Source organism: Oreochromis aureus, linkage group 7, assembly GCF_013358895.1.
Source record: "Oreochromis aureus strain Israel breed Guangdong linkage group 7, ZZ_aureus, whole genome shotgun sequence".
In the NCBI taxonomy this organism is placed as follows: Eukaryota; Metazoa; Chordata; class Actinopteri; order Cichliformes; family Cichlidae; genus Oreochromis; species Oreochromis aureus.
The window spans coordinates 47520648-47536271 of NC_052948.1; the positions used below are offsets into that span (position 1 = coordinate 47520648).

General features: G+C 39.3%; 3 protein-coding genes across 3 annotated transcripts; 1 reads left to right on the top strand and 2 right to left on the bottom strand.

Moving 5' to 3' along the window:
* Positions 1 to 297: 297 nt before the first annotated feature.
* LOC116331713 (UPF0729 protein C18orf32 homolog) lies at positions 298 to 2006 on the bottom strand. Its single transcript, XM_031754482.2, has 3 exons — positions 1889 to 2006; positions 857 to 1073; positions 298 to 636 (listed from the first exon to the last, which is right to left on the bottom strand). Exons 2-3 carry the CDS (start codon positions 1034 to 1036, stop codon positions 571 to 573), a joined length of 246 nt encoding a protein of 81 aa, XP_031610342.1. The 5' UTR covers positions 1037 to 1073; positions 1889 to 2006; the 3' UTR covers positions 298 to 570.
* Positions 1992 to 6681, top strand: rad1 (RAD1 homolog (S. pombe)). The gene is made up of 7 exons (XM_031754480.2): positions 1992 to 2100; positions 2491 to 2729; positions 2843 to 2951; positions 3041 to 3198; positions 3415 to 3515; positions 4456 to 4554; positions 5807 to 6681. The coding sequence occupies exons 2-7, from the start codon at positions 2535 to 2537 to the stop codon at positions 5982 to 5984; spliced, it is 840 nt and encodes a 279-aa protein (XP_031610340.1). The 5' UTR covers positions 1992 to 2100; positions 2491 to 2534; the 3' UTR covers positions 5985 to 6681.
* bxdc2 (brix domain containing 2) lies at positions 6606 to 10826 on the bottom strand. The gene is made up of 10 exons (XM_031754478.2): positions 10609 to 10826; positions 9327 to 9438; positions 9190 to 9233; positions 9036 to 9106; positions 8896 to 8945; positions 8732 to 8805; positions 7725 to 7775; positions 7437 to 7538; positions 7201 to 7329; positions 6606 to 7107 (listed from the first exon to the last, which is right to left on the bottom strand). The coding sequence occupies exons 1-10, from the start codon at positions 10804 to 10806 to the stop codon at positions 6862 to 6864; spliced, it is 1077 nt and encodes a 358-aa protein (XP_031610338.1). The 5' UTR covers positions 10807 to 10826; the 3' UTR covers positions 6606 to 6861.
* Between the last annotated feature and the right edge of the window lie 4798 nt (positions 10827 to 15624).

A 15624-nucleotide genomic window follows, 5' to 3' on the forward strand; every position in this document is an offset into this window, starting at 1 on the left:
ATTTTTCCTTTTTGAGCAATGTGTGAAGACAAATGTTTTCCAGTTGCTTCTATGTCTGGAGAAATTCTTGCACTGTATAATAACATGCAACACTGTTGCTGAACACTGTTACTACCAGCAGTAAACACAAATGTCAGGTCTAAATTATTAGTTTATGCCTACTTTCGTGTCAAGTTGCTAACATTCTTTCATATTTATTTTAATTATTTCAAAGTTATATGAACAAAACAGCTTTCTTAACAACTCAAATATGAAGAGAACACATTATTCAAAATGAAGAAAAAGCAACGGAAGCACTTAAGAGGTCTTGTTTATTTTATTCATTATTTATGCTTAAAGTTTAACTTACAAAATCTATATCATTCAATACAATAAACAGATGTATCAATTCATGATTAACAGAAAATATATCAACAAGATGGATGACAAAAATAAAAACAAGCTCCAAATAACAATTGGAAGGTTATAAAATCCAATTAATTCCAAGATGCTTTATAAGTTAATTTATAGTTTCTCTAGAAGAATGAAATATTTACATGGTTTATGAAGCATTGAATATATTTTGAGGTGTCAGTCTGTCTTCTTATCCGTTGCTATAGTAGATCCATTAGCAGTGGCCTCGCCGTTGCTTTCAGGCTGAAAAACATGAGTGAAAATTTTTTTAAAACTTGCAATCAAATAACTATGAAATTTTTACGTTAAAAATGACACAACACAGAGACCCTTTGAGTGGCTCCTATTAGTTTTACTATCATTTTTAGATATATTCGCTCTATATACCAGAGCTGGGAAATATTTCCATAATTATTTTTAAGTTTCTTAATGAAAACATCACAAAAATTATCCATTTACTTACCTTGCAAGTCCCATTACTCTTTTCACTAACTTTTTGGTCATTAGTACTGGTCTCCTGCACTGCCTTTTTGCTCCAGAATATATTAATAATGGGTGAAATAAAAGGATAGAGATAAGGCTCCAGGAACCTCTTGTAGACCCACAAGAGGACAGGAATCACAATACAGGGAATGCACACCATAGCTGTGGTTTAGACAGGGCAGTAAAAATGGAAAAACCTGCAGTAGAGAAAAAAACATTGTGAGTTGTAAAAAAAATACATAGTAAGTTTATGGTTGGTTGTTGAGATATTGCTACAAGGTTCCTGTAGAGTGATTTAATAACATTTCATTAATTTCTTAACATGTATACAATAGTTATAAAACAAAAACAAACAAACAATTAAACAAACAAACAAAAACGACTAAAAAACCCCCAAATCAAACAACAATCCAACATACACTTTAAAACACGAAAATAAAGCAAAAAAATATATTGGTTGAAATGACAGAAATGTGTACACAATTTGAAAAGTAAAGGAATCTTTCTTTATAAATAGGTTACACAAATTTAAAAAAGAAATTTATGGCATATTTACAACAATTACTGCCTACGTTTATTTTAAACTCTTCTGGTGTATATAAGTTAGAAATGACTGTACTGAGACGTTTATTATTTTGTTTGTTTTATTTATTCTGGCAGCTTGGGTCCTCCACACAGAGCGACCTGTCAGCCATACTGACGTTTACAAGGCTAACCTGAGCTACCTTAGGTAACGATAGAAGGAAGCTTTCTTTCACACGACTACACAAATTACTCTGTTCATGATTTCCGTTGTTGTGTGCTGTAAATTGTTTTTCGATCATTTTTAACTTGACAGTTGACACACTATTGGTTTCATGCTCTCTAAGCTCAAATCAAACAGTGAGCTAAAGCTAGCGTCCTATCACACCCCGGTAGCTATAACGATTATGAAAAACTGTCACCAAAGTTCAAACATAAAAATAAAAAGATTTGAACTGTTACACGAGGAAGACAGAATAAAGACTCTCACCTCTGCCAATCACAAAATGATGTTGTCACGCACTACCGATGGGCAGAGTATGTTTTATGGCGAAATATCTGGAATGTTGCTGACGTAAGACGTACTTTAACTCCAACTTCCGTAGAAGAAGAGCGACAGGCGGAAGTTGTTCACCACCGGGCGCCTTTCTTCAAAAACAATCACAAGAACTGCTGCATAACAGCTTTATAAGAGACACGAAGGTAGTTACAGTTTTTTGGGGGAATATTTTAAATACATTAATGTATAGGAGGATCTAGATAGTACAGATGTAAATTATATTACCGTTAATTTCTGTTTTACGTCACTTTAAACTACAAGCGAGCTACAGAAAAAAAAAAACAAGCTTAGTACTTCAGTAAAAGCAAAGTGACAGTTGTGTGTGTGTGTGTGTGTGTGTGTGTGTGTGTGTGTGTGTGTGTGTGTGTGTGTGTGTGTGTGTGTGTGTGTTGTAGAGTCGACACAAATCACTTTGGCGTATTAACATTCTGTCCGATTTAGAATATAAATGATACGCCATTCAACAAAGTTTCAACTTCATGCGCATGTGATGTATGATTGGAGCGGCTAATTTGATGTGTTTACCTTTACAGGGAGCTCACAGCGGGTATCTGTGCGCCTTTTTTTCAGCGCTACAATGCCTCTCTCCACTCAGTCGCAGGGTGATGACGAACAGTACGTTTTAGTGGCGAGTTTGGACAATGCTCGCAATCTCTCCAACATCCTGAAAGCAATCACCTTCAAAGATCACGCCATCTTCACAGCTACAACCAATGGCCTTAAGGTCACAGTGGAGGACTCGAAATGTCTGCAGGCCAATGCCTTCATCCAGGTGTGCTTCTCTTGTATTTTGTTAGTGAACATACTTAAATGAGCAGGTATGTTTACGTTGTGTTTAATCCTATAATACTGATACCTTAGTGAAATTGTACTCATGTCCCCCAGGCTGAGATCTTCCAAGAGTTCACCATAAGAGAAGATCTGGTGGCTTTTCAGATCAACCTCACTGTTCTCCTCGATTGCCTCAATATATTTGGTGGAACCACAACACCAGGTAAAATTTATAAAAATAAACTAATAAAAAAAAACCCCACCTGAGATGTGACTCGGCATGCTTTATATCTGTTTTTTGTGATGTTGCAGGTGTATCAACAGCCTTGCGGATGTGCTACAGGGGGTATGGGTACCCTCTGACGTTGTTCCTGGAGGAAGGTGGTGTAGTGACCGTGTGCAAGATTAACACACAAGAACCAGAAGAACCGATTGACTTTGAGTTCTGCAGCACTAATGTCACGAACAAGGTTAATTTCACTTTTTCTGTTATTAAAACTCGAATATTAAATATACAAAAAAATCAGATGGGAAACAATAAACTAATACAAATGTATCAGTTCAGAAATCACAGTTTCTCTGGTTTCCTTACTTTACAAATCCAATTGGGATAACAGTATCTGCAGGTGTTAGAAAACAGGAAACACAACTCGGTAACAACTGATGTATCCCTGGCTCTTTTGTAGGTGATCTTGCAGTCAGAGAGTTTGAAGGAAGCCTTCTCTGAACTGGACATGACAAGCGAAGTGCTACAGATTACCATGTCCCCCAGCCAACCATACTTCAGGTGTGCTGTCCTTACTGTACTTTTTCTACAGTATTGTGCTGGTTTATGATTATGTTGCTAAAGTTAAAAAAAATAACTGTGTTTAAAATGACTGTAAAGGCCTTTACACACCAAGAGCATTGGGAAAAAAACCTGACGAAATTCAGAATTTAATACATAACATATGTAAACACTGAAATGATAAAAACAGAGACTCTGGTTTCAGAGCAACAGGGAGAATTTCGCGGTTTCATTCAGAAGTTGAAGCTGTATCACGACCGCTTACTTACGTACATCTTTCCAGATGTCATTGGGGTAGTTTGAATTCTTGTGGGCAGAGTTAGGATCACATCTGAGGGGACAGAGAAGTAATTTTGTAGAACTGATTGTGTGTCTGTATTAAAATTGTATTATTTACTTTTGCTGCATCACTGGTTTTCAGCACCGGTGTGTGTTTTAAGCTACAAGCACACTTTTGTTGCCAAATGCAGTGGTCTGATTGGCAGATCTCTTTATTCGCGTTCTGAAAATTGAAAAAAAGTCCAAAAAATATTTTCAATGCACAAAATATTTAAATGAATTCTTTTATGAGTCTGGTGTGTAAAGGTCTTAAAAGAAAATTCATTGAAGTTATCCACTGGGAAAAGTATTTGGGATTAGACATAATCCACTTCTTGGAAACTAAGTCTTCTTAGCGGTAAAGGTGAGGCATGTTTTATGCTGGATTGTATTTATCGGATTGAAGCTAACACTAAATATAATGTATAGCTAAGCTAAAGGTAGGAACAGTGACTTTCTTCAAGGATTTGTTGTAACAAAATAGATCTTTTTCCTGTCATTCATTATCAGTGTGCTGAGGTAGTTTGCAGTGTAACTTTGTCCCCTCTGCATTATTTTTGAAAGTGCTGCTCTTTTTACCTTTCATTTATATTATTATTATTTGATTTGTTGATTTTCTAAGGTTGTCAACATTTGGGAATGCTGGAAATGCTCATTATGATTACTCCAAAGACTCGGACATGATGGAGCTGTTTAAGTGCACCGAGACACAAACGAACAGGTCAGCACACGAACACATGCACAGATTATTTAGACTGTAGAGAACACAAACTACCCATAGGTGGACTGGTAGGACAGGAAGCACCAACACAGCGCCTAAAACCAAATGTCATACAAAGTAGTGAATGACTAAAGTGCTCTTTATCTCCTGGCGTCTACCAGTGATCTTTATCTCGCAACTGTCTGTGACTGACATTACTCTCATTTTCAGTTTTGACCCTTTTACATGCCTGTTCACGGATGGCTGCCGGGCAGATAACTCTGATCATAATGAAAAATTTGAAGATGTTGACATGAATGTTTTTATCCAAGTCCAAAAATTAAAAAGTTATAACAAGATATACACATCTTTCCTTTAAGGATTATAAAATTAGTATATCTGTTCAGTCACTGTGTCAAATATACCCTTGGACAACAAAGTTGACGTATATCCGATTCTCCAGCATCAGCTGGGTAATGCCAACAAACTAGACTGTAAATGATGACCTCCAGCAATGGTGGAAGTCATTTTTAATGAAACATAAGAAATGCTGGAATATATTTATATTAAACTGTTTAGTATTTTATTTTCTTCAAATCTAGTTTGTTTTATTTGATTGTAATTCTGAGCATTTTATGGCTTATGTTTTGGAAAACTAATAATAACCAAAGGGCAGTGATAATATTTTTTATTATTAACAAACTAAGCTTTGAAAATATTGACACTCACTTGTGTACACACACTAATAATGAGTGCCAGTGTGAACTCTGATAAGTATACACTCACCTTGTAGGTGCTCTAGAAATTCCTGGAATTGGAAATACTTCACTCAAGTAGACTCCCATGGTTTGACCTTGTGTTGTATACTTGTGTGCAAACTGTAATTGCCAGCATGGCTTCTAACCAGAGGTCTAACTGGCCACAGGACGTTGCAGCACCTGCATGCAGGTGTTTAGGATTTTAATCATTTCCCCAGTGACTCTTTGTCCCCTTTACATCTCTTTAAAAGCAGACTTGTTATGACTTATGTAATAGAACTTGTTGACTGGATACATTTGACTTGTAACTGAATAAAAAGCACAGAAAAATAATGACATTTACAACTGCAACTGGATATGCCGACACTAATGAGTCAGCACTCCTGGATCCAGTGTTAAGTGTTTTCTTGGCCTTTCTATCGTATCATGTTAAAAATCTCTGCAAGAGAAATAGTTTAGGCATAGTTTCAGTGTATCCCCGTGTAATGTTTTGCTTGTATTCTGACTGCAAACAGATACAAGATGTCCCTCCTGAAGCCGTCCACCAAAGCCTTGGCTTTGTCCTGTAAAGTCTCCGTCAGGACAGACAACCGGGGCTTCCTCTCTCTGCAGTACCTGGTCAGGAACGACGATGGACAGATCTGCTTCGTAGAATATTACTGCTGTCCCGATGAGGAGGTAGAAGAGAACTGAGAACACCGGATTCAAATCTGACTTGTAATAAGTACCTTAACTACACACCGGAGTCCAGTTTGCCAGAGGAGGCAGGTATGGAGAAAATGCTGGACTTGTAATGGGCACAGTGGTGAAAACAGAAAATGAACTGATTCATCATTTGCCAGATTTGAGAGAAACAGATGTTGTGCTTGTGATTTGCTGGTGTTCTTATGCTCTCTATGATTACGCCACACGTCATAATCGTAGGTCTGTGTGCTGCAGGAGTATACATGTTCGATGTGTGTTCAAGTACTGTATTGATTCCTATGGAGACTCAGCTGTTTTCAGTCACAAGTCTCACAATTTGTGAATGTTACTCCTGAATTTGAGTCTACTTGTTAAATGCAGTTCTCTTTATATTTGCATATCAGAGCTCGTCTTTTGCCATATGCCTCCAGATGGTTGCAGCCTGTAAAACAGGACACATTAGACCCAGCTCACCGATCTAAAACAACTAGACAGTGATCTAAAACAACACCTATTCTACCTACTTTGAATAGGTGTGATTTCTCTTAAGCTGTGGACACACTTCCTACAAGTCTATGCTGAAACTATTCCAAAAGCCTTTTATGGAGTATACATCACAGGATACAGAGATCAAGTTGGTATTTTATTTCTGTGACATAGAAAAGAGCTTTTACTCCAACTCAATAAACATTACATCCAAAAAAAACCCTTGTTTATCAGAAAAAGAAGAAGAAGGAGTTCATAAACTGGGGCAACAAAACACGATGCATATTTTCCCAAGGACTGTTTATAATACTGAACTTGAGTCCTGACTGTGTGGTGACATTCCCATATTTTTACTGAATAATGGCAGCAGTATTCACTCAGCTTATTGCAGTCCATCCAGTTACCTGCGTGCCATCTGCATCCTTTGTCTTTTGAAAGCTTTTTGTTTTTTCTTCACCACTTTCGGCTCAGGCGCTTCCGTCTGAATGTCAGCGGGCTTTTCCTCAGCCGGTGTCAGGAAGACATCCGCTGTAACGTCACTTTCCAGGTCCTCCTTCGCAGACGTCTTCTTTCCTTTCTGCATCTCCTTCACCATCTGCTTCTCTCGCACTTTGGCTGCCGCTGCCAGTCGCATCTCTCTCCGGTGCTGCAGGAGCATACAGAGAGATGTTCAGTTTAAGAATGTTAATATATCAGGCACATTAATTGTAACTTCAGCTATCGTGCAATGGATTTTTACCATGTTAGGAGAACGGAAATCTGGGTTTTCATAGAGCGTAGGCCCTCCAAAGCTCCCCTGAAAGATCTTCATGAGGTTAAGAACAAAGCGAGGCCCAATCTCCACTAGAGAGCCATCTTCCTCAATGATCTGAACACAGGCAGAGCGAGGAAAATAAGCAAATATTTCATGCGGAATCTGTTCAAGCAAGGGCTAAAATATCAAATGAAATTTAGAAACGTGTGGCGGAAGAGTACCTGGTAGTTTCGAAACCAAATCCTGTTGTCTGCAATGGTGAAGGTGAAGACATGGTCCACAAAAGGCTGACTCTTAGGATGGTAGCGTGGGGTGGAAAAGGTCTACAACAGAAAAACCGAATGAGTTCAGTCTGAAAATACAATTTGTTCAAGAAAAAAAGGTTTAAAAAAAAAAAATCACATCTACTCCGTTCTTTACAGTAAAAACATGATATGTAATCTGACATTAGACAGAAAGTGTCAAAAACTGCAGTCACAGTTTACATCCACGCTGTCCTGGAAACGCACCTGGATGAAGAGCTCTTTCAGTAAAGCATAGTGAGGCTCCTTGTCGAATTTCTGTGAAAGAAAATAAAGAGTAAAAATAAAAACTTTAGCTCTTGCTCAGGCGTTTTTTCTTAAATTCAACTTAAACACAAAAAAACCTTCACTATTCAAATCACAGACCGAGAATTTTGTATCAGCATGAAGACACTGTGCAGATTTTTGTGACGCTATTTGTAGGGATGGGAATCGAGAACCGGTTTATGTAGAAAACCGATTCCCAGAAGTCCAATTCCTTGGAATTGTTATTCTGCCTTTCTATCGATCCCGCTTACTGGTTCCTGCACGGTTCGCTTGTCAGAGGAGGAAAATGGCGACGCAGTCGAGCGTGGATATGGACACTTATTTTTATTGCACAAAAGAATGAGATAAATGGTAAAGTGGAAAACTGGACAGAAAAAACTGCATTATACTGCTAACACAACTTCGGTACTTGTGTGGTCTGCTTTGTATTCTCCAAGAGAAAGATCTTAGAGATGTGTGTTCTCATTAGGGATTTGTGTTGGTGTGTGGGGTTGTAGCCTCAGGTTTATATTGTTAAATAGTGTATTTCAGCTCAGTTATAGTGTAACATGAAAGTAATGTAACGAGTAGTGTAAGGAATTATTTTTTCCAGGGAGTAATTAAGTAACGTACTGCATTACTTTGAAGAAAAGTGTTCTGTGTAATATGTCTAATATGTTCTGTGTAATATGCACAAACATTTAACCCACAGCATGCAGTTAATTTGCATGAAGGTAATTTCTATATTGCTGCAATAAGTAATCGAATCGATAAATGATATCGATCTCGGAATCGCTAAATTCTTACCAATTCCCATCGCTATTTCCTTGACTACACTAAACCATAAATATCTGATGTGGTGTTGATGAGACTCGTAGTGCAAGAAATTCGGAATAAACACATACTGATTATAAACTAACAGCAAGTCTCATTTATTACTCCTGGATTTATGACCCAGTTCTACTCACAGGATCAAACGAGAGCAGCGGCCTGGATCCTTTGAGGCAGTTTCCTGTCAGTTTGAGTTCGGCCAGTGTGTGAACTGTCGAAGAGGAGGGGCAATGCAATTATTTTTCCCAACATATAACAAGTGATTGCTGCATTTGAGGGCTTTAGTGGAGAAATAACTTACTGTTCTGGACTAGGAACTTTGCAGAAGGGCCATGGGGGCTGTTTGAAATCCTACAAGACAAGAACATGATTGAACTTAGTTCAGATTGGCTTTATTATGAGTCTGATGTACACGAGATGTAATACCAATGAAATTCTCACCACATGTAGAGGTCCTGCTTCTTCTTGGCCTCAAAATAGAGGCACTTGTTGCAGTTTTTGATCTCACAAACCTGCCAAACAAATGACTTTATTCTCCTGGATGCTTTATATATGTTATATAAGAGTAAACTGAGATATTAAACAGCAAACTTACCTCGTTTATGACAAACAGCTTATCCTTTCTGTCCATTTTTGTGTCTAGGCACAAGATTTGTGGGTTAGTAAGGTAAGACAGATAACACAGGTGTTTGTGTGAAGCAATGCCGTAGGTGAATGCTATATGACACTAACCTGCCTTTGCATGAGGCATCATGGTCCTCAGGTCCTGCATCAGGTGTCTGGTTCTGAAGTTGATCCCTCTGGAGGAGAAAATCAGAACTCTTTCCTTGTTGGTCCATTTGCCCTGTTAAAGAGAGTTTACCTCAGAACATCGAACTAAAACAAATACCAGTTTGCAATTTCAGTCTTAAAATGCAACAAAAGCAAAGAAACAGCGTTCTTCTACTACGGTTCAGAGCAGATATGGATCTGCCCGGAAGTTTTTCCCTGTCTGCGGAAGGCTGTTGGTCCATTGTTTACCTCAGCTGTCAATTCTGGGTAAGAGGGATCCACATTTATTCAATCTGGAAGAGACCCTCAAACTTTGTGGAAGTAGTCTAATACAGGTCAGTGACCTTTGACCTCCATACTGAGGTGAGTTATTGAGGATATGCTGAACCTTTCTTTTGGTAAAAGCTGCTGTTTTGATGCTTTGTGAATAAACCCTCCGATGTAAGCAAACTGTTTATTACAGCAAAACCTTTTTGGGACACTTTCTAATTAGATGCTATTGTTGTTTAGCCAGTGACTATGAGTAACAGCAACAACATCAGGAATAAATTAGCATGTTGTTTCCATGTACAAAAGCACTGGCTTGAGGTGAGGATAACGAGGATGACATTTTCTTAAATGCTGGTGGGCCTCTCTCTTTTCCTTTGCATTTTTGTTTCTTTGATGAAGGGGACCCCTTCTCCACGACTATAAAACACAAGCATAATCCTTCAAGTCTTGAGTCTGAAGACGAAGTCACGAATTTAAAATAGCCTCCGAGGTCGACTTCTACGAGTTCTCTTCCTTTGGTGTTTTACACATGTAGCCGAGCTTTAGCCACATGTAAAATGCGACTGGGTGGAAGGGAAATGTCCTTCCCGGCCACTGTATTTAAATAAGCTGGCCGCCTCCACAAAACATCACGAGCCATTTATGTATTTTTAATGGATTAACGATGCGTTTATTAAAACGCATCAATTTGTTGGAAGGAACGTAATAACACACTATCATATTTATGAGCACAACATTCTTTCTTTTTACTATTAATTAGCCTTAAATGCCGACTGTACGTTTAAGAAGGCAGTTTGGTTTATATCTGTGGCGATATCAGATTGGGAATGTTCCGATATAACGAATTCCTCTATCCGATGCAACACACTGAACAGGTTATAGATAAGTAAGTAAAGTAGCGCGTAGTTGGTAAACTGAAGTTGGCTCACCAGCTAAAATAGTTCAGTGGACAATAACACGCTATAACTCTGACCTGAGAGATCGGTGCTGGCACCGTGATCTCATGTTCCTTCTCTCTTCCCACTTCCTCTAGGCCTTTGCCTTCATCTGGTACCAGTTTTCCTTTTTTCGGCTTGAAATCAACGGAATCTTGGCCGGCACGTTTTCTCTTGAACGGCGACATGTTTGCACGCACACGAAACTCCGAACTTCCGAAGAAAAAAAATAACATAAAGCAATAGTGAGAGTGACCTCTAGTGTCCTGGAGATGGTACCCCCAACGTCTTTTTTGGATGGCGGCTCTAGAAGAAAGAAAGAAAGATCCCCCTTTTCAACCCTGGCATTGAAAAAAAAAATTATTTATTCATTTATTCGTTCAGGATCACTCCTGTTACTCCTGCCTGCCAGAGACAGGTGTGGCATGATGCCAGTTCCTGCCTCCACCTGCCTCCACCTGCCTATATGGCATTCTATTTATTAAGTAGCTCCAGGATGAACCCTGCGTTCCCTGTACTAAAAAGGTCGATCAGTTACAGGGTTACATCGCCACGGTAACTCATTCTGCGAACCTTAAGTGATCGTCTGCCTAAAAGTGCTTTCTGGTATTCGCCAAAAAAGTGATTACTCGTATTATTCGTATAATTGCTGTCATTGACTTGTTGGCCTATAACATGTGAAATATGTGCCAAATGTTTCCCTTGTGATCGCTATTAAGTCATCTTGAGCCACAAACAACATTCCTGCTACAAGGTAGAAACTGAAATTAGTTTTTGGTAAAGTTTCTTTTATATGACCTTTATTTGTCCCATTAAAGAGTCTTGTTGACATTCAAAATGTCTTCTTTGAGGGGATCTGGCCAAGAATGTATCAGAAATGGCAACAAATTAGCATTATAGTTCTATAATGATATTTTAAGTGACCAAAAAGGACTTGATTGGTTATAATGTAGGTACAATAATGCAGAGTCATTCTTTTAAATAGAATAGAATAGAATAGAATAATCCTTTAATTGTCCCACAAGGGGAAATTTAGATGCAACAGCAGCAAGAAAGACACACATACAAACAAACAGTACACAAGACACAGAACAGAAACATACACAATTTTTACATATTTACATCAAGGGCAATGGTTACCAAAAACAGAGTACTGTACAGTTATTAAATTAAATAAAATGAAATACAGATAAGAGGCAAACCCAGGTTGTAGTGTGAATCAGTTGATAAAATAGTGCAAGTTGCAGTCTGACAGCTGCAGGGAGGAAGGACCTGTGGAAACGCTCCTTCATGCATCTAGGATGCAGCAGTCTGTCACTGAAGGAGCTCTGCAGTTCAGCAACATTTACATGCATGGGGTGGGAGACTCTGTCCATCAGAGATGTTATTTTGGCCAGAGTCCTTCTGTCTCCCACCACCTGCACTGGGTCCAGGGTGCATCCCAGAGCAGAGCTGGCCTTCCTGATAAGTTTACACAACCTCTTCCTCTCAGCTGCCGATAAACTGCTGCTCCATCATACAACACTGTAAAAAATGACAGATGCCACGACAGAGTCATAGAAGGTCTTTAAAAGCGCTCCCTGGACTCCAAATGACCTCAGCCGCCTCAGCAGGTAGAGTCTGCTCTGACCCTTCCTGTAAAGAGCATCAGTGTTGTGGCTCCAGTCCAGTTTATTATTCAGGTGAACACTCAGGTACCTATACGAGTCCACTATCTCAATGTCCACTCCCTGGATGTTCACCGGTGTTAGTGTGGTGGGTCTGCGTCTCCGGAAGTCCACCACCAACTCTTTGGTTTTCCCGGCATTGATCAGCAGGTGGTTCTGCTGACACCAGTCTACAAAGTCCAGAGTCCACTGTCTGTACTCTGAGTCATCCTCACCTGTGATGAGGCCAACTATGGTAGAGTCGTCAGAGAACTTCTGTAGGTGGCAGCGTGGGGAGTTGATGGAGAAGTCTGCAGTGTAGAGGGTGAAGAGGAACAGTGCCAGCACAGTTCCCTGTGGGGCCCCAATACTGCAGACCAGCGTGTCAGAGACACAGCCCTGTGTCCTCACATACTGTGGGCGTTCTGTGAGATAGTCCAGTATCCACTGGGACATGTGGTGGTCCACTCCCGATAGCTCCAGCTTGTCCCTCAGAAGTCGTGGCTGGATGGTGTTGAAAGCACTGCAGAAATGCTAAAACAGGTAATTTCTTTATTTAAAATATAATCCCTTTGTAAATCCTGTTGACTACAGTCTGTTTACCAATACAAGCAAACATCTTACATGTAAAAAACACTTTCTGTCACAACGCCAGATTAGAGATGAACAGGTATGAACTCTCCACCGACTGAAGTCTTGATCAATGTCACAATTCCTGAATGATAAAGTTGTGATAAGTGATTTATTTGTTAAATCGCACAACTGGCATTTTCCCCAGCTTTTCTTCCTGCCTTGAAGTCAGCTACACTTTATCAATATGTAGCTCTTTTTCAGTCTTATTGTCCAAAACATTGAAAGCACTCACAAATTCATACAGCACTTTTAACACGAAACAGTACAGTTTTTTCTCTCTCATGTCGCTGATTTATCTGAAGTAGCTGTGTTATTTTGATTCTCTGTTATGTTTTTAACCACTTCATATTTTTTTTAACATCATAGTTTATTCTTCCTTTGTAAAATCAGCTGCTCAGCTGGTGACATAACAATCAGTGTGATTGCCAATAACACCCCTTTCATGTGAATGTGCTCACACCTACAGTGGGGGAAATGTGATCCCCTGCTGAAATTGTAAGTTTGCTCGTTGCCAAAGAAATGAACATTCTCTCTTTTTTTTTTTGTTTTTTGTTTTGCTAGTTTCATTTTAATAGAAAGAGGGAGAATATCAACCTATAATCTGGAAAAAAGCATCTCTCCACCAGCATGGGCAAAACCAAAGAGCTGCCAAAGGATGTAAGGGACAGATTGGAGGCCTGCACAAGGCTTGACTGAGCTCTAAACCATCAGCAAGAAGCTCAGAGAGAAGGTGAAAACTGTTGCAAATATTTGGAAATGGAAGAAATATAAAACAATCATTGGTCACCCTCCATGAAAGATCTTCCCTCATAGGATGAAGATAATCATGAGGAAAGTAGTAGATCAGTCTAAAACTATACAGGAGGCTCTGAAGGCAGTTGGGACCACCATCACTAAGAAGACCTTTGATAACACACTGTGCTGAAGTGCACTGATGTCTTGCAGCACCACCAAGGTCCCCATGCTCAATAAGGCAAATGTTCAAGCTCATCTAGTTGCCAGTGAACATCTAAATGAAGCAGAGAAGCCTTGGGAGAAAGTCCTGTGGTCAAAAGAAACTAAAATCATGCTGTCTGGCATCAACCCAACCCTGCATGTTTGGAGCAAGAGAAATACTGAGTATCGTCCAAAGAACACTATTCCCACAGTCAAGCACGGAGGTGGAAACGTCATGCTTTCGGGCTCCTTTTCTGCTAAAAGTACAAGACAGCTTCACCACACCAAAGGTCCAATTTTCCTATTGAACATCTGTGGAAGGAGCTGAAGCTTCCAGTTGCCAAGTGGCAGCTAAGAAACCACAAGGATTTAGAGAGACGGGCCAAAATCCCTCCTGATCTGGTTGCCAACCTGGTGACCAACTATAATAAACGTCTTACCGCTTTACTAGCCAAAAAGTGTTTTTTCCTCACCAAATACTATAAAAGTACAGGGACATACCTTTTATGTAATGTGTGTGTGTGTGTGTGTGTGTGTGTGTGTGTGTGTGTGTGTGTGTGTGTGTGTGTGTGTGTGTGTGTGTGTGTGTTTTTCTGGTTTATCTTTTGTGTCTCTCCATTAAAACTACTGTAAAGATTAGAGACATTTCTTTGTAAACGAGCAAACTAATTCTGCAAGGGATCGAACAATCATTTCCCCCACAACTTGCTCAGTTGACCAAGTGAGTTGGTAACCAGCTATGTGTGACTGCTTATCCTGATTGCCAATGTTAGGGTACAGGATGCTGATAACGGCTGGTTATTTTTGAAATACAGTATGACACGACACTTATGTTGCTGCCACGGTTTGCAGGCTGCTTTTACCACACCAAGTCCTCATCTTCATCTCTGCTGTCAAACAACATATATCCTAACCTTTGCAGCCATGCACCCATAGGTCTTTTTCCTTTTATTATTCCCCGATTAATGTCCTGATTGATGTCTTTTCTTTTCTGGGCACTGATGATGACAATACCCAGTGGGATGTTTTCCTATATGAAGAAGAATAGCATTCAAGTCATTGTTACCACTTCCTAATCTGCTTATAATTACCTGCTCCTTCCTGTTGGTGGAAACAATACTGCAGACACGCAAAGGGTTGCGTGTGGAGAAACATACACAAAAGGTGTAATCAGAACAAAGCAGATTAGGAAAAAAACTAAAACTCAAAAGACCTCTGCAGTTATTACTGCATTGTCCCAAACAGAGATTTATGTAACTGTGGATCTGAAACCTGCTGACACAAGCCGCTGTTTTACTTGTTTTTGAACATTATATATAGGTTTTATTTTTCATCTTTGACCTCCATAAACACGACATGAAGGCAGATTTAAAATACGTAAGGTCCTCTTTAATTTTTTATTGTAACAGGACCCAAGTTTAGTTTTAAGTACAGAGGTTTTCATGTGCTCACAATGACTAAGGTGGAGCACGGTGGGTGAGTAAATGATTGATTATAAAAGTATAAAACACAGAGGTGTGGCAGTTTGGGTCTCTTGTAAACTACCTTCTTTGTTTTCAGCGAGGGACATACTAAATCTAGGTCTTTAGTAGTTATTATTTCAACAAGCAGCAAGCTTTCTTGTTAGCACTAGAGGGCGCCATGAGCTCGTGAAGACAGGGATGTGGAGGAACGAGTAGTGAAAGATTGACTGTGACAGTAAACACGTGTATTTCTCCCTTATTAGCTTCCCTTTATTGCCTCTTTGTAAAATCCAGGAGATAATTTAAGAAGTACAAGTGTTAAAAGTACAAAGGTGAGTAGACATCGCCTTTCTTTTCTTTTACTCTCCAGGCATTT

Bases quoted from the DNA above. Each gene is read 5' to 3' on its own strand.
- LOC116331713 (XM_031754482.2), bottom strand. From the start codon at position 1,036: ATGGTGTGCATTCCCTGTATTGTGATTCCTGTCCTCTTGTGGGTCTAC. The intron at 637-856 runs GTAAGTAAATGG...CATGTTTTTCAG, and splicing joins AGAGTAATGGGACTTGCAAG to CCTGAAAGCAACGGCGAGGC.
- rad1 (XM_031754480.2), top strand. From the start codon at position 2,535: ATGCCTCTCTCCACTCAGTCGCAGGGTGATGACGAACAGTACGTTTTA. The intron at 2,952-3,040 runs GTAAAATTTATA...GTGATGTTGCAG, and splicing joins TGGTGGAACCACAACACCAG to GTGTATCAACAGCCTTGCGG. The intron at 3,516-4,455 runs GTGTGCTGTCCT...TGATTTTCTAAG, and splicing joins CCCAGCCAACCATACTTCAG to GTTGTCAACATTTGGGAATG.
- bxdc2 (XM_031754478.2), bottom strand. From the start codon at position 10,806: ATGTTATTTTTTTTCTTCGGAAGTTCGGAGTTTCGTGTGCGTGCAAAC. The intron at 9,439-10,608 runs GTCAGAGTTATA...TCTCTTTAACAG, and splicing joins TGCCAGCACCGATCTCTCAG to GGCAAATGGACCAACAAGGA. The intron at 7,539-7,724 runs GTGCGTTTCCAG...TTTCTGTTGTAG, and splicing joins TGAAAGAGCTCTTCATCCAG to ACCTTTTCCACCCCACGCTA.